This window comes from Cervus elaphus, chromosome X (assembly GCF_910594005.1).
Source record: "Cervus elaphus chromosome X, mCerEla1.1, whole genome shotgun sequence".
In the NCBI taxonomy this organism is placed as follows: Eukaryota; Metazoa; Chordata; class Mammalia; order Artiodactyla; family Cervidae; genus Cervus; species Cervus elaphus.
The window spans coordinates 114,686,328-114,701,086 of NC_057848.1; the positions used below are offsets into that span (position 1 = coordinate 114,686,328).

The following is a 14,759-nucleotide window of genomic DNA, read 5'->3' on the forward strand; positions in this document are numbered from 1 at the left end:
GCATTCAGTGGACATGAATTTGAGCAAACTCCAGGAGATAATGAAAGACAAGGGAGTCTGATGTGCTTCAGTCCATGGTGTCACAAGGAGTCACACACGACTCCTGCAACTGAACAACAACATTCACAATAACATGAGGGACCTCAAATAGAGACACAGAAACGATTATCACTACTAGGAAAAGAGAATATTGGAAAGGTACTTCTTTTTATTTCTTGCCCATTGTGAGCCAGACATTTCACATCCATTAGCTCCTATTTTAGTTGTCAAAACAAACCATTGAAGGAAGTTTTATTTTATGAACAGCTGAGGAAACTGTTAACCAGAGAATGATGTAGGAAATAATACAACAGAGGTTTCAGTTAAGAAAAGTATACTAAAATTTGAGCTCTTGGCTAAATTTATGAAGGATAAATAGAGCTGGTGGGCAGGGCAAGTATTAATTAAACTCGTTTTTAAGAAGAAGGAACTGGCTGGGCCAAGGTCACATGCCAAAAAATGGTGGAGTTGCTCTTCTTCATCACTTACCACCAGGAGGCAGTATAAAAGCTGGGAGTTACACAGTCATACTTTGAATTCTGTTGCCAACATGCACTATTTAACATTGTTGGATGAATCACTATTTTGTTGAGCCTAATTTCCCCCATCCATTAAAAAATATTTTAAATTTATGATAACTTGATTTCACCATTAAAATGTGGGCTCAATGAGAAAGAATTAGGAAAATATCTAGTATAGTCCTGGCACATAGGAGTTTCTCAACAAAAGGTGACTGGCAGTTGCTTTTGGTGGTAGCAAAGGGACCAAGGGAGCTTCAGCCTTCAGATCTAGAGTGTTTCTGTTCACTCCTTATTTTGCCCAGAACGAAGGAGAAGGACCCTGTTATGAGGGTCTGAGATAAGCTAAAAGCAGGTCAGAAGCACTGCCAAATTACCAGGATTGTGTCTTGATCAGGAAACGTGATGGCCTTCCCCCCTTCCTCCTATCAATTGGCCTTTCAGCTGGGCAAAGCCACGTTAGACTGAATAGGTTGGCTAGGCCTCTACTGCCTCATGTAAAGGTCAAATGTAATAACTCTCACCATTACTTCCATTACCATCATCGCCACAAACCAGGTCTGTGTCTATGTGAGTTCTGGGCCCATTAGCACTTACTCATTGAAAACCAGGTCAGGGGCAAAGTAGAGCATCCTGGAGTTGACGTTGGTGAAGGACCGCCAGCCCATGGCAAACACCATAAGCCCCATCCAGGAGTACTGAATGACTGCCATCTGGTCGTCCACGTGCAAGTTGCGGAAGCCTGGAGATAGGACAGAGGCAATGGTCAGACTGAGCACTGATGGTCTAAGTGAAGTCTGGGACTCTGCTGGGCTGAGAATTTCTGGTACTGCGGCTGCCCCTGAGGAGACCCAGGGACCATCAATGCTGGGGAGTAAAAGGAGAACAGATTATATGGTGGGGATAATTATTTGTGCTCCCTAATTCATTAAGCTGCTCGAAAGAGATGGTAATGGAGGCAAAAAGTGCACTGCCCACTGGAAGAGAATAATAATCTAACACTGACTGCTTACAATGAATTAACTTTATTATAAGTATATTACTTATATTAATTCATTTAATACTCACAACAATCCAATAAAGTGTATATTTTCGTGCCCAGTCTGTGAATCAGTAAAAGTGAGTCACAGAAAAGTTAAAGAATTTGTCCAAGATCATAAGGCTAGTAACTGGCAGATCAAGTTCCAAAGCTGGTCTGATTCCAAAGCCCATGCTCTTGATCTTCAGAAAGGTTCACTGACTTTCTGAAGATGCAGTGTAATAATCATTTTTCTCACATGAACAGCATTTTTCATTTTACAAAGCTCTTTTCTAGCTATAATCTTGTTTGTACCCTCTAACAACCCTGGAAAAGGGATACTATTACATATCAGCATATGGTGAAATGCCTTTGACGGCCATGCCTTCTCCTTCTTCACCTTCAGGCTTCATCTCTTTTCTCCAATCCTTTTCCTGCCTCCCACTTCCTCTCCATTATTTTCTATTCAACAAGTACCTGGCACTGCTAGTTTCCTACCCTACTGCCATTTCTGCCAACTGCCATTATGTATACACAAACAGGCTCTTTATGACCTACCTTCTTAAACTAACTTCTTATCATTTATCTTCTCATAATTTAGGTTCTAGCTATTCTGAAAAACCCACAATTTGCTGAACACATATACTTCATGCCTCTAAATCTCTGCTATCTCTGCAAAGGCAGTTGTCTTTCCCTAGAATGTATTCTTCCCTTCCCACACTTTCCATCTGATAAATACCTACTCATCTTTCAAGTATTCACTGGAAGGCTACTTTCTCTGTGAAGCCTCTTCCAATACATCCAAGCAGAAGACCTATTGATTCTTCTTTTACCATCTTATTGAATCTTAAGTAGTTCCATCTAATTATAGCACTCATTACACTGCACTGGAATTTATTTATGCACATATCTGTCTACTCCACAAGACTTAGAGTTTCTTGATGACAAGGACCATCCCCTTTTTTCATTTTTTCCTCCCTAGTATATAATACAGCTCAGGTATTTGAGTATGAGTTTGAGAAATATTAATTAAACATATTAAGGACTCTCATTTTTTTTTCATTTTATAAACTGAGAATTAGATGATCTTCAAATTACCTCCCTTAAACTCGGATAACAGAGGTTCCCAAATGCTGCCTCCACAAATAGGTTCTACATAGATAGAACAGATATGGTTCTGCTCTCTGGAGGTTTCCAAACAGTTGCATACTTAGAGTATCACCTCAGAGCTTATCCCTTAACAGTACCCCCTTTAACTTCTCCCTAACAGATCCAGGATTATCTAAAATTTTGTCTTGCTATACCTCATTATAAATGCTTACATGAATTTAGATAATGCTTCTAATTTTCCTGATGATGACCTCATTTAGCTCTCACAATTACCCTGGAGTGTGGGCAGTGTGACACCTATTTTGGAAATAAGGAAACCGAAAGCCAGAGAAGTCACAGCTCAAAACTACCAAGGTCACAAGTTTTTCTTAGTCATAGGGTCAGGTCTGAAATCTACGCTATCAAGATACATTGTTCTGTTTGGTTGGTCCTTGCCACACACACACTATATTTCCCTTAGGTCCCAAGTCTACCAGACATCAGGGATGTTAGAGTTCCTCACATCACCACCCTTGACTGCAATCAAACCTCCCAGTCATGTGCCTCCCACCTTCACTGGTAGTGATATGCTAACAGACTAGTTGCAGCCTCAGACACCAGAGTATTTCCTGCCTGAAGCCCTTCTGTAGAACAGAATGTCTGGGATGGACTCTTTCCAGTAGGAGACAAAAAGCCAGGGTCAAGCACATAACATCCAAGAATCTCTTTGGGAGGGGTCCAGGAGCTTGAACCTTGAACCTCTGTGGTGGATGGCAGTGGGAATCAAAGAAAGCCTTGGATGGTGACGGTGTGAATATGAGGGTTCATGGAAGTATGAGGATTAAACTGTACTAGTAACAAGGAAGTCATCAATACTAATGATTTTTTTCCTTCACTGAGATGTCAGAGAACTAACAGAGAAAAACGGGATAGCTTAGTTTGGCTTAATACTAGTTAATGATCCTTAGTGAGAGCTGCTTAGAACTCAAACCTAATTACTATGTACACATCAGCAACAGAGCAGGCTAAGTTTCCTATAGGTCTAATCTCATTATAATACCTAACTCTGTTCTCCAATGTCCAGCCTTTGAAAAGGCCTGCTCAGATAGTATGCTGTGAAGGCATGAGTTGAGGAAACACTAGCTTCAGCCTACAGGTTTCCTTCAACATACATTCACTCAACTCCTATTTGGCACTGCATCAGGCTCTTTTGGAAAAACAGAGAGAAGTCATTTTCAAGTTTTGAAACACACCAAACAGGTTAGGGAGCAGAGGCAGTTTCTTGGAGACTCTGTTTTCTCAGGAGAATCCAGTTAACATCACTTCTTAGCAATCGTGAGCAAAAATCTCTGGAAGAACATGCCTAAAGAAAGGTCAATTAGGAAATATTTGCAGCTTTAGTGCACCTGACAGCCAAGGTCTTCAAAGAAGACAATTCATCTTTGGGACCTATGAATGTACTTCTAGGCAAAGTTAGTGGTGGTTTAAAATGATTTTAGTGGTTTAGTTCTCAACCTTTATAATAATGACCCACTATTTACAGAAACTCTTCTATGTTCCAGCTATTGTACTCTTCATACATAATTTCTATGTTGATAACAATTTGCAAGGTAGCAACTGCTCTACCACCTCTACAAACAAGGAAATGGAAGTACGTGCAGACACGTGATTTGCTCAAAGTCATGCTAGTGTATAGCTAAGATGCCAAGCCAGATACATCTGATTATAAATATACTGTGTGCATACAATCTACTCACTCTCTCTCAATAGTTATCATTTATTAATGTGATGGTGCCATACAAGGCAATTTACATGTACTATCATTATCAAAGAAAGCTTCACAACAAAATTTATATGAGTAGGTACCAGCACAGTGCTTCTCAAAGGACAAGAGCTCAGTCTGTTCAATGAGCAAATAACTTGAATTAGTAGATGATTATTGATAACATGAATAACAGTTCTAATGAATGTGGTACTCAGCTTTCTTTTGAAGCTATTCTTTTAAATGACTCAGGATCAAGGATCATTTCCTTGGACAAGCTGGATGGTGAACTGATATTAACTCGCAGACTTGTTAATGTAAGGAAACAGCTTCTCACCCTGAAGGTTGGGCTGAGGAGATCCAGTGACTCCAAGTTACACAAATTCTGTCATAATGATTTGTACTAGGTTATTGCTAAGACTGGAAATCAGAGGGTGTGAACTCAAGTTATGGCTGTATTTGTTAAGTCCCCAAATTGAACAAGTTAATTTACCACTTTGAAACTTGTCATATGAAATGGGAGTAAAAGCCCCTATGGTTCATAGAACTGCTATAAGGATTAAGTGGAATCATATGTAAGAAAAAGTTATGTAGCCTATAAAATGGGACTATTAGGTGTCTGGCAACTGCTTGGAAAGATTAAACTGAATCTCTGTTCAGTTCAGCTCAGTTCAGTCTGCTTAGTCATGTCTGACTCTTTGCAACCCCACGGACTGCAGCACACCAGGCCTCCCTGTCCATCACCAACTCCTGGAGTTTACTCAAACTCATGTCCATTGAGTCGGTGATGCCATCCAATCATTTCATCCTCTGTCATCCCCTTCTCTTCCCACCTTCAATCTTTCCCAGCATCAGGGTCTTTTCAAATAAGTCAGTTCTTCCCAACAGGTGGCCAAAATATTGTCTAACAGAATCTCTGTTAGACATATAACATCAAGACACTCAGCTGAATAACTGATAAGAATTAAAGTAACTTTTAATTTTATTATTATTATTTTTTTATTTTTCTTCCCTGTGTGAACTCTGTTTTTGGCACAGTGCATACACAGTGTCCTTGGGCCTTCTTCCCAGGGATTTTATTGGCTAGTCAACCTCAGATTTCCAAGCTAAGAAGGTGTTAGGGACAATCTGGTGCTTGTATCTGGGCCTTGTGAATTGGAAAGAGAAAAAAGGGGCTTGACAGTCAACATGAAATGTCTTCCACGTTATGACCCAACTGGCTTTGGATAACTTGGTCCCTCACTGTAAAACCCAAGGCTAGAGATCTACAAGGGTGCTACACAGACTATGGGGTAGAATTCGATGAGGAGGGAATTTGGACTTAGGAGGGGACCTGGGCTCAAGTTCGGGCCCTGCTATCTTCTGAATGTGCAACTGTAGGGCAAACATCAACTCTCAGAGCTTCATTCTTTATCTATAAAATAGGGAAAAGAATCCCTACTTTAAAGAATTCTTATGAGGATCAAATCAGGTCATACACATGAAACTGCTCTGTTCAATAGAAATTTCCAATTGATTGGCAGTTATTATTAAAAGGCAGGTTAATCTTTGATTCTGCAAGAAGAGATTTGGTTGTTGATGATTCAGAAGAATCTTTCAATCATGGGAGTTTAGGATTAAGAGAATCCTTAAAGAGTTTATGCTTCACTTGTTTCCACATTGTGTTCCCTAGAGCCCTAAGATTCTGTAAGAGTGATCTGAGGCTTCTCCAGGCGGAGTGAGGGAGAGGCACTGGCTCAAAATCAACCAGCTCCACTTGGATGTGTACCATGTTTTTGAGAAATAAAGAGTTTGGCTGCTAAAGGAACATTTGTGAATCATTGGATGTGATGTGAGGCATATGGGGTAGAGGATCTCTGATGCTTCTTTAAACTCTAATATTTGAATAATTATTTCTTTCCAAACAACAGATGGCCAAGGGAGGAAGTGAGTTCCTCATCACTGGAGGTAAACTTGCAGGAGTTAGACAAACACTTCATATTTCTTTCACTATCACTTAATATACTCTTCCACTATGGTGATCCTATTTTGTTAAGGATTAATAAAATCCTTATTTTATATATTTTTTTTCTTTTTTGGTCACACCGTGCAGCCTATGGGATCTTAGTTCCTCAACCAGGGATTGGACCCATGCCCTCAGTGAAAGCACAGAGTCTTAACCACTGGACTTCCGGGGAATTCCCTAAGATAGTTTTAAGAGCACTTATCAGGGAATTCCCTTGAAGTAAAACTGGAAAACTATTAACGGAGTCCAAACCACTTTTCACATATTTATACATATGGAAAAACAGACCAGGAAAGGGAAGGGGTCATATAATGAGTTACCAGCAGAGCTAAGGCTAGAACCCAAGTGTTCTGACTTCCAACCCCATGTTCCTTCTACCATACCATATTATAAGAGTTCCCATGGTATGGGTCCTAACTAATAGTCAAAACAGATTATCAGTTAGGTTCAAGATTATCTTTGGAGTGAACTTGTGTATGCACATGTAGAAGAGCATCTTAAGGAATATAAGGGTATGTCTGTGTGATCCATGATTATGAGGAAATTTGCTGATTAAATCTGTGGGTTGAACATGATTGTTATGTGCTGATGTGAGGCATATGGGATACTCAGTAATGCTGTTCTTCTTGATTTTTGAGTTTCCTTATTTTTAACATGGGGATTTTTACCATTCTTTCCCCTCACAAGGTTATGGTGAGGATTGCATGAGTTAACAGATGGGAAAGGAACAGATGTGGTGCCTGGCCCAAAGGAACATTCACTAAATATGATATCCCATATCCCATGCCCCCACTTACCAGGCAAGGCCTTGGCCCACTTGACCACATGTACAAGCTGTCTTTCGCCCAGTTCATTGAGGCTAGAGAGTAAAGCTGCGAAGGAGTCAGGCTGGTTGTTGTCATGTCCAGCACACACCACCCCTGGCTCAATGGCTTCCAGGACATTCAGAAAGATGGGCTGACACTCATAGCCTTCAATATGTGACACTGTCAGCTTCTGGGCTGGTTCCTCAGTGGGGCTGGTGGCATTGGAAGCCTCCCCTTCCTCCTGTAGCTTCAGATTCCCAAGTTTCTTCAGTTTCCGGGCTATTGGGAAAGAAGGGAAAGTTGGATTTATTACCAGTGGCAAAAAACACACAGCACAGCTACCCTGTTAGAAAAGCTGCTTGAGCTAAGAAAACAAGTATGATCATTTTTCCTGATCACAGACTCTCAACTCCTCAAGGACAAGTGTACATTTTAACCACTGGTTGAATGAATGGTTCATCATTCTAAATTCCTACTAAACTCAAACCTTCATATCTTGCTTTCTCCTTTATCTTCTTGCCAGACATACCTAGTATATCTTCGGATTGGGCTCTGCCTAAATACAGTCTCCAGTATTCATACTTTGAATCTTTAATTAAATCATTACTAATATATTCATGGTTCACTCATTCATTCAACATATATCCATTGTTAAGGCTTACTTCTGAGTGACAAAAAGAACACAGGCCCTAACCAGTTTGGGAGAGGAAAAATAAATGCCCACTAAAAAATCTAGCAGTTAGAAAATGTCAAACTGGTGGATGTTATAACACGGGTATTAACAAAAGAGGAAGGCAACAATCTTTCTGCATAGGTGGGGTCAGGAAGAGATTATGGTGACATTTTACCTGGACCTTGAAGAATAGCAAGGACTTCACCAGGCAGAGAGGGATGGAAAGGGCATAAACAAAAGCACTGAGAGTTTAAGGGAAAAAGAGACCAGTGTGGCTGGAGTGTATATTTTACGTGTGGGTAGAATGGCTATTTATGAGGTTGAAAATAATGATGGCATTTGACTTTGAAGGAACATGTGTAACATATTAAGAAATTTGGGTCTTATCACACATGTGATAGGCAAATATGGAACATTTTAAATCAAGAGAATGATGTACTTGTGTCTATGTCCAGCATGTCTAGCAGATTGCTAGGAAAGGAGACCAGAAAGGCAGATCTATTGAAGAAGGACTAGAATTGTTATATCATCCCACTTTGGGGTAAATAAATGGGAATTTTCTGGTGTTGCAGCATTTCTCACTTCAACTGTAACGGCCCAAGTTATTGTTAGATATTTACACTTATAGTTGAACATACATTGCAACACATATATTGATTTTCTTCTTTAGTAAAGGAGAGAGGGGAAAGCTGAATTCTGAAATCCCCAGCTGTATCAAAGACATAACAGAATGTCCCTGCCTTTATAATCTGCCTGTAAAATGGGAACTGTGCTAGGAAGCATCCATTAAAAAGGATGATATCAATAGAAATAATGTTATTTTAAAAAGCAACAATAATCTAAAACTAAAATCTTAAGAACCATCCCCCTCCATGCTCTCATACACATAATTTAGAGGTCCTTGAGCATCCTGATGTTTACTTTGTGCTATTTTCCTTAGCATTTATATTGGCAGAAATATAAATAATTGAAAAGGTCATAACTCTGATGTCTAGCATAGACAGTTGCACTGGGGCAGACCATAAACCACTTTATCTCTAATCCATTTAAATAATAATAATAAATTTTAAAAGGTATACAACAAAGAGAGCCGCTGATTGCTCAATTTTAATGGATGAATACAACAAAACCTGTTGCTGATCTGTTTCTGGCTCCTGCAAAAAAAAAAAAAAAAAGATACTTAGCTGGAACTGGCTTTCAGCTTTAATTAGAAAAATAAGTCTTGCAATGCAAACTTCAATCATAGTGCAACTCAGTAAATCAATGAAAGAATGAATCACATGTTTGGATTAACAACCAGGATAGAGGAGGAGAAAATAGAGGGGTTGGTGCTACAAGAGGAGCACAGTGAAGAACTCAGGGTAAAATAACAAGGGAACCTGGAAAATCAACACAGAGTTCAAGATGACCTTGTCCAACAATCATTTCTGCAAGGCTTGGGCACAGTCAGTAATAAGGAGATATGCACACCCACTGTCAACTCCCACCTCCCATCAAGGGCACAAGCTAGAAGGTATGGGCAGGACTAAGCTCATCTTGCCCCAGAGCTAGAGGCCTGGCCCCCACAAAATCTTGTTATTTGGTGAAACCATTGTTGACACAGGTTCATGCAGGCAGCTCTACAGACTGGCAGTGCTTACTGGATCTGCTCCTCTAGTACAGTTTCTAGAGGTAGACACTCTTTTCCCCATCACTGGCACTTTTTGACTGTGGGCTTAGAAGTTGCCAAGCCATGTAGTTCCCCTTTCAGCCTGGGAGAGGACAGAGATATAATTAACTCTATGCCTGAGCAAACTAAAAGATATAAGGGTAAGTACTTTTTCTCAGCCTTCTATATACTTTACTTCATGAACATATTATATCATTTAACTCCACAATGATCTTAGGAGGTGAGAAATATTTCCTATCTCTGTTTTGCAAGTGAGTAAACTGAGGTAACACAACTATCAAGAAACAGAATCTAAAAATCTTAATGTAGTCTGACTGTAAAGCCAATGTTCTTTCTACTATATAATACTGCCTCCCCCAAGGAGCCTTAAACTCTACATCTGGCCTAATAGAGTTGAGGAGTGGGACTAGGGTTATATCCTCCCTACCTTCCTCGCTAACCCTTGACCCTAAACTTCAGTAACTATAATAGCATCAAATCCAGAAAGGAAAAGGTAGAAAGCTATGAGATTCCTCTGGCAGGGTGCCTAAAGCAGAAATAGGTTTGGGGAACTATAGTGACTGGAACTATAGTGGCTTAGTGATTCGTAAAATCACAAAATAGGAAAGGTCCTTAGAACTCATTCACATCCAGGGGGTTCACAGAATGTGAAACTTCAGTGTTTACACATATAATACAGTGTGTATGCATGTTTCTCTCTCTCTGGGAATGTGTTTATAGGAGAATGGTGGGAACTGTGGTGAACTAAAGTGAGTGCTTGACCACCATCTGGCCCCTATAATACATGTCACATATACATACATATACACATACTGTTAGAAGGCATTCATATAATATTTACAAATTTTCCTAAAACTCATCTGCATCCCAAAGTTAAATTCAAGCCGTAGCCTTTATTTGGGACTTCTGTTGCTAATCCAACATTTCACGTCAAGGATGGGGAGGCTGAGGCCAGAGTGAGTGAGGTCACCAAGTGGCAGAGCAGAGGCTCTTATTCCTAATCAAGAGTTCCCTGTGCTATATTAGTTCTTTTTTTGACTAAGTCATTTCTACTATATCTCAGTACCTGCCTCTCTGAGCTCCTTTTAGATTTGCAATGTCCAACACAGCAGCCGCTAGACACATGTGGCTACTTAAATGAATTAAAATAAAATAAAATTTGAAACATAATTCCTTAGTCTCACTTAGTCAGTTCAGTCATTCAGTCTTGTCCGACTCTTTGCAACCCCATGAACTGCAGCACACCAGGCTACCCTGTCCATCACCAACTTCCGGAGTTTGCTCAAACTCATGTCCATTGACTCGGTGAGGCCATCCAACCATCTCATCCTCTGTCGTCCCCTTCTCCTTCCATCTTCAATCTTTCCCAACATCAGGGTCTTTTCAAATGAGTCAGTTCTTCCCACCAAGTGGCCAAAGTATTGGAGTTTCAGCTTCAGCATCAGTCCTTCCAATGAATATTCAGGACTGAGTTCCTTTAGAATGGACTGGTTGGATCTCCTTGCAGTCCAAAGAACTCTCAAGAGTCTTCTTAAACACCATAATTCAAAAACATCAATTCTTCAGCGCTCAGCTTTCTTTATGGTCCAACTCTCACAACCATACATGACTACTAGATGGACATTTGTTGACAAAGTAATGTCTCTGCTTTTTAATATGCTGTCTAGGTTGGTTATAACTCTTCTTCCAAGGAGCAAGCATCTTTTAATTTCATGGCTGCAGTCACCATCTGGAGTGGTTTTGGAGCCCCTCCCCCAAAATAAAGTATCTCACTGTTTCCATTGTTTCCTTATCTATTTGCCATGAAGTGATGGGACCATATGCCATGATCTTAGTTTTCTGAATGTTGAGTTTTAAGCCAACTTTTTCACTCTCTTCCTTCACTTTCATCAAGAGGCTCTTTAGTTCTTCTTCACTTTCTGTCATAAGGGTGGTGTCATCTGCATATCTCAGGTTATTGATATTTCTCCTGGCATTCCTGATTCCAACTTGTGCTTTATTCAGCCCAGCGTTTCTCATGATGTGCTCTGCATATAAGTTAAATAAGCAGGGTGACAATATACAGCATTGACATACTCCTTTCCCTATTTGGAACCAGTCTGTTGTTCCATGTCCAGCTCTAACTGTTGCTTCCTGCATACAGATTTCTCAGGAGACAGGTAAGGTGGTCTGGTATTCCCATATCTTGAAGAATTTTCCACAGTTTTTTGTTATCCACACAGTCAAAGGCTTTGGCATAGTCAATAAAGCAGAAGCAGATGCTTTTCTGGAACTTTCTTGCTTTTTTGATGATCCAACAGATGTTGGCAATTTGACCTCTGGTTCCTCTTCTTTTTCTAAATCCAGCTTGAACATCTGGAAGTTCATGGTTCACATGCTGTTGAAGCCTGGCTTGGAGAATTTTGAGCATTACTTTACTAGGGTGTGAGATGAGTGCAATTGTGTGGTAGTTTGAGCATTCTTTGGCATTGCTTTTTTTGGGACTAGAATGAAAACTGATCTTTCCCAGTCCTGTGGCCACTGCTGAGTTTTCCAAAATTTTTGGCATATTTAGTGCAGCACTTTCACAGCATCATCTTTTAGGATTTGAAATAGCTCAACTGGAATTTCATCACCTCCAGTAGTTTTGTTCGTAGTGATGCTTCCTAAGGCCCACTTGACTTTGAATTCCAGGATGTCTGGCTCTAGGTGAGTGATCATACCATCGTAATTATCTGGGTCTTGAAGATCTTTTTTGTAGAGTTCTTCTGTGTATTCTTGCCACCTCTTCTCATATCTTCTGCTTCTGTTAAGTCCATATAACTTCTGTCCTTTATTGAGCCCAGTTTTGTATGAAATGTTCCCTTGGTATCTCTAATTTTCTTGAAGAGATAGCTAGTCTTTCCCATTCAATTGCTTTCCTCTATTTCTTTGGGTTGATCAGTAAGAAAGGCTTTCTTATCTCTCCTTGCTATTCTTTGGAACTCTGCGTTCAAATGGGTATATCTTTCTTTTTCTCCTTTGCCTTTTGCTTCTCTTTTCACAGCTATTTGTAAGGTCTCCTCAGACAACCATTTTGCCTTTTTTTTCATTTCTTTTTCTTGGGGATGGTCTTGATCCCTGCCTCCTGTACAATGTCACAAACCTCTGTCTATCATTCTTCAGGCACTCTATCAGATCTAATCCCTTAAATCTATTTGTCACTTCCACTGTATAAGTGTAAGTGATTTTATTTAGGTCATACCTGGATGGTCTATTGGTTTTCCCTACTTTCTTCAATTTAAGTCTGAATTTGGCAATAAGGAGTTCATGATCTGAGCCACAGTCAGCTCCCAGTCTTGTTTTTGCTGTCTGTATAGAGCTTCTTCATCTTTGGCTGCAAAGAAGATAATCAATCTGATTTCGGTATTGACCATCTATTGATGTCCATGTGTAGAGTCTTCTCTTGTGTTGTTGGAAGAGGGTGTTTGCTATGGCCAATGTGTTCTCTTGACAAAACTCTACTAGCCTTTGCCCCACTTCATTCTGTACTCCAAGGCCAAATTTGCCTGTTACTCCAGGTATTTCATGACTTCCTACTTTTGTATTCCAGTCCCCTATGATGAAAAGCACATATTTTTTGGCTAGTAGTTCTAGAAGGTCTTGTAGGTCTTCACAGAACCATTCAACTTCAGCTTCTTCAGCATTACTGGTCAGGGCATAGACTTGGATTACTGTGTAATTGAGTGGTTTGTCTTGGAAATGAACAGAGATCATTCTGTCATTTTTGAGATTGCATCCAAGTACTGCATTTCAGACTCTTTTGTTGAGGACCACTCCATTTCTTCTAAGGGATTCTTGCCCACAATAGTAGATATAATGGTCATCTGAGTTAAATTCACCCAATCCAGTCCATTTTAGTTTGCTGATTCTTAAATGTCAATGTTCACTCTTGTCATGTCCTGTTTGACCACTTCCAATTTGCCTTGATTCATGGACCTAACATTCCAGGAAACGATGCAATATTGTGATGCTTTACCGCATCAGACTTTACTTCTATCACCAGTCACATCCACAACTGGGTGTTGTTTTTGCTTTGGCTCATCTCCTCATTCTTTCTGGAGTTATTTCTCCACTGATCTCCAGGAGCATATTGGGCACCTATCAACCTGGAGAGTTCCTCTTTCAGTGTCCTATCTTTTTGCCTTTTCATACTGTTCATGGAGTTCTCAAGGGAAGAAAACTGAAGTGGTTTGCCACTCCCTTCTCCAGTGGACCACATTTTGCCAGAACTCTCCACCATGACCCGTCTTCTTGGGTGGCCCTACACATCATGGCTCATAGTTTCATTGAGTTAGACAAGGCTGTGGTTCATGTGATCAGATTGGTTAGTTTTCTGTGATTGTGGTTTTCATTCTGTCTGCCCTTTGATGGAGAAGGATCAGAGGCTTATGGAAGCTTCCTGTTGGGAGACTAGACACAGTGTAAGTGCTCAAAAGTCACATGTTGCTTGTGGCCTGCTACACCCGACAGCACAGATACAGAACATAGCCTTCATCTTGCAAAGTTCTATGGAATAGTGCTGTGAATCTAGAATGTACTCTGGGGCAGCCGTCTCATTTGTCATGCCCTACTCATGTTTTTGATTAAAAAAAAAAATCACATGAACAGTGTATAGATGAATCCATGGGTTTTTCTAAAAGGTGGAAGGACACATGGAACAGTTGGTGCTGATGTAATTAGCAAGGTACACTCTGTCACCTTGACTCTCCCACCAATGATTCAGATCTCAATGGGGTGATGACTCATGGACCTAAGTAAGCTCATTACAAGCAAGTTCAATATGTGTAGAGACTCTGGGGGGAATCCATCAACATAAAATAATCCCCCTTCTCTGCATAGTGCTAGTGAAAACTTAGCTGGTATTCTCATATCTTCCTCCTTTAGACCTATAGAGCATCTGCTTGAGGAAGAGAAGCTGCATTCCCACTTGCCTCCAGGACCTGTATAATGTGCTGTCCCTGCGGCCACAGTGGCCCAAGCTGCACCAGGTGTTCTGGCCTCTCAGCCTAAAGAGAGTGACTGTACTGAACATAATTGAAATCAGATTCCATTCATTCTGCCTGGGGATCCTCTGTTCTCTGTCTGCAGCAGAGGCCAGCATGTTGCTAGACGACTTGGAATGCTGGACAATGAGGATTGCTAGTCTCAGCTGTTACTCA

At 40.4% G+C, this 14,759-nt stretch overlaps 1 protein-coding gene across 2 annotated transcripts in view; it reads right to left on the minus strand.

The window, feature by feature from the left end:
- Positions 1 to 14,759, minus strand: part of AR (androgen receptor) — a 191,121-nt gene that overhangs the window by 11,780 nt on the left and 164,582 nt on the right. For both annotated transcript variants that reach the window (XM_043895534.1, XM_043895533.1), the window contains exons 4-5: positions 7,229 to 7,516; positions 1,155 to 1,299 (exon numbers count right to left, since the gene is read on the minus strand). In XM_043895534.1, coding sequence (XP_043751469.1) covers positions 1,155 to 1,299; positions 7,229 to 7,516 — 433 coding nt within the window. The remainder of the gene's footprint in view (positions 1 to 1,154; positions 1,300 to 7,228; positions 7,517 to 14,759) is intronic.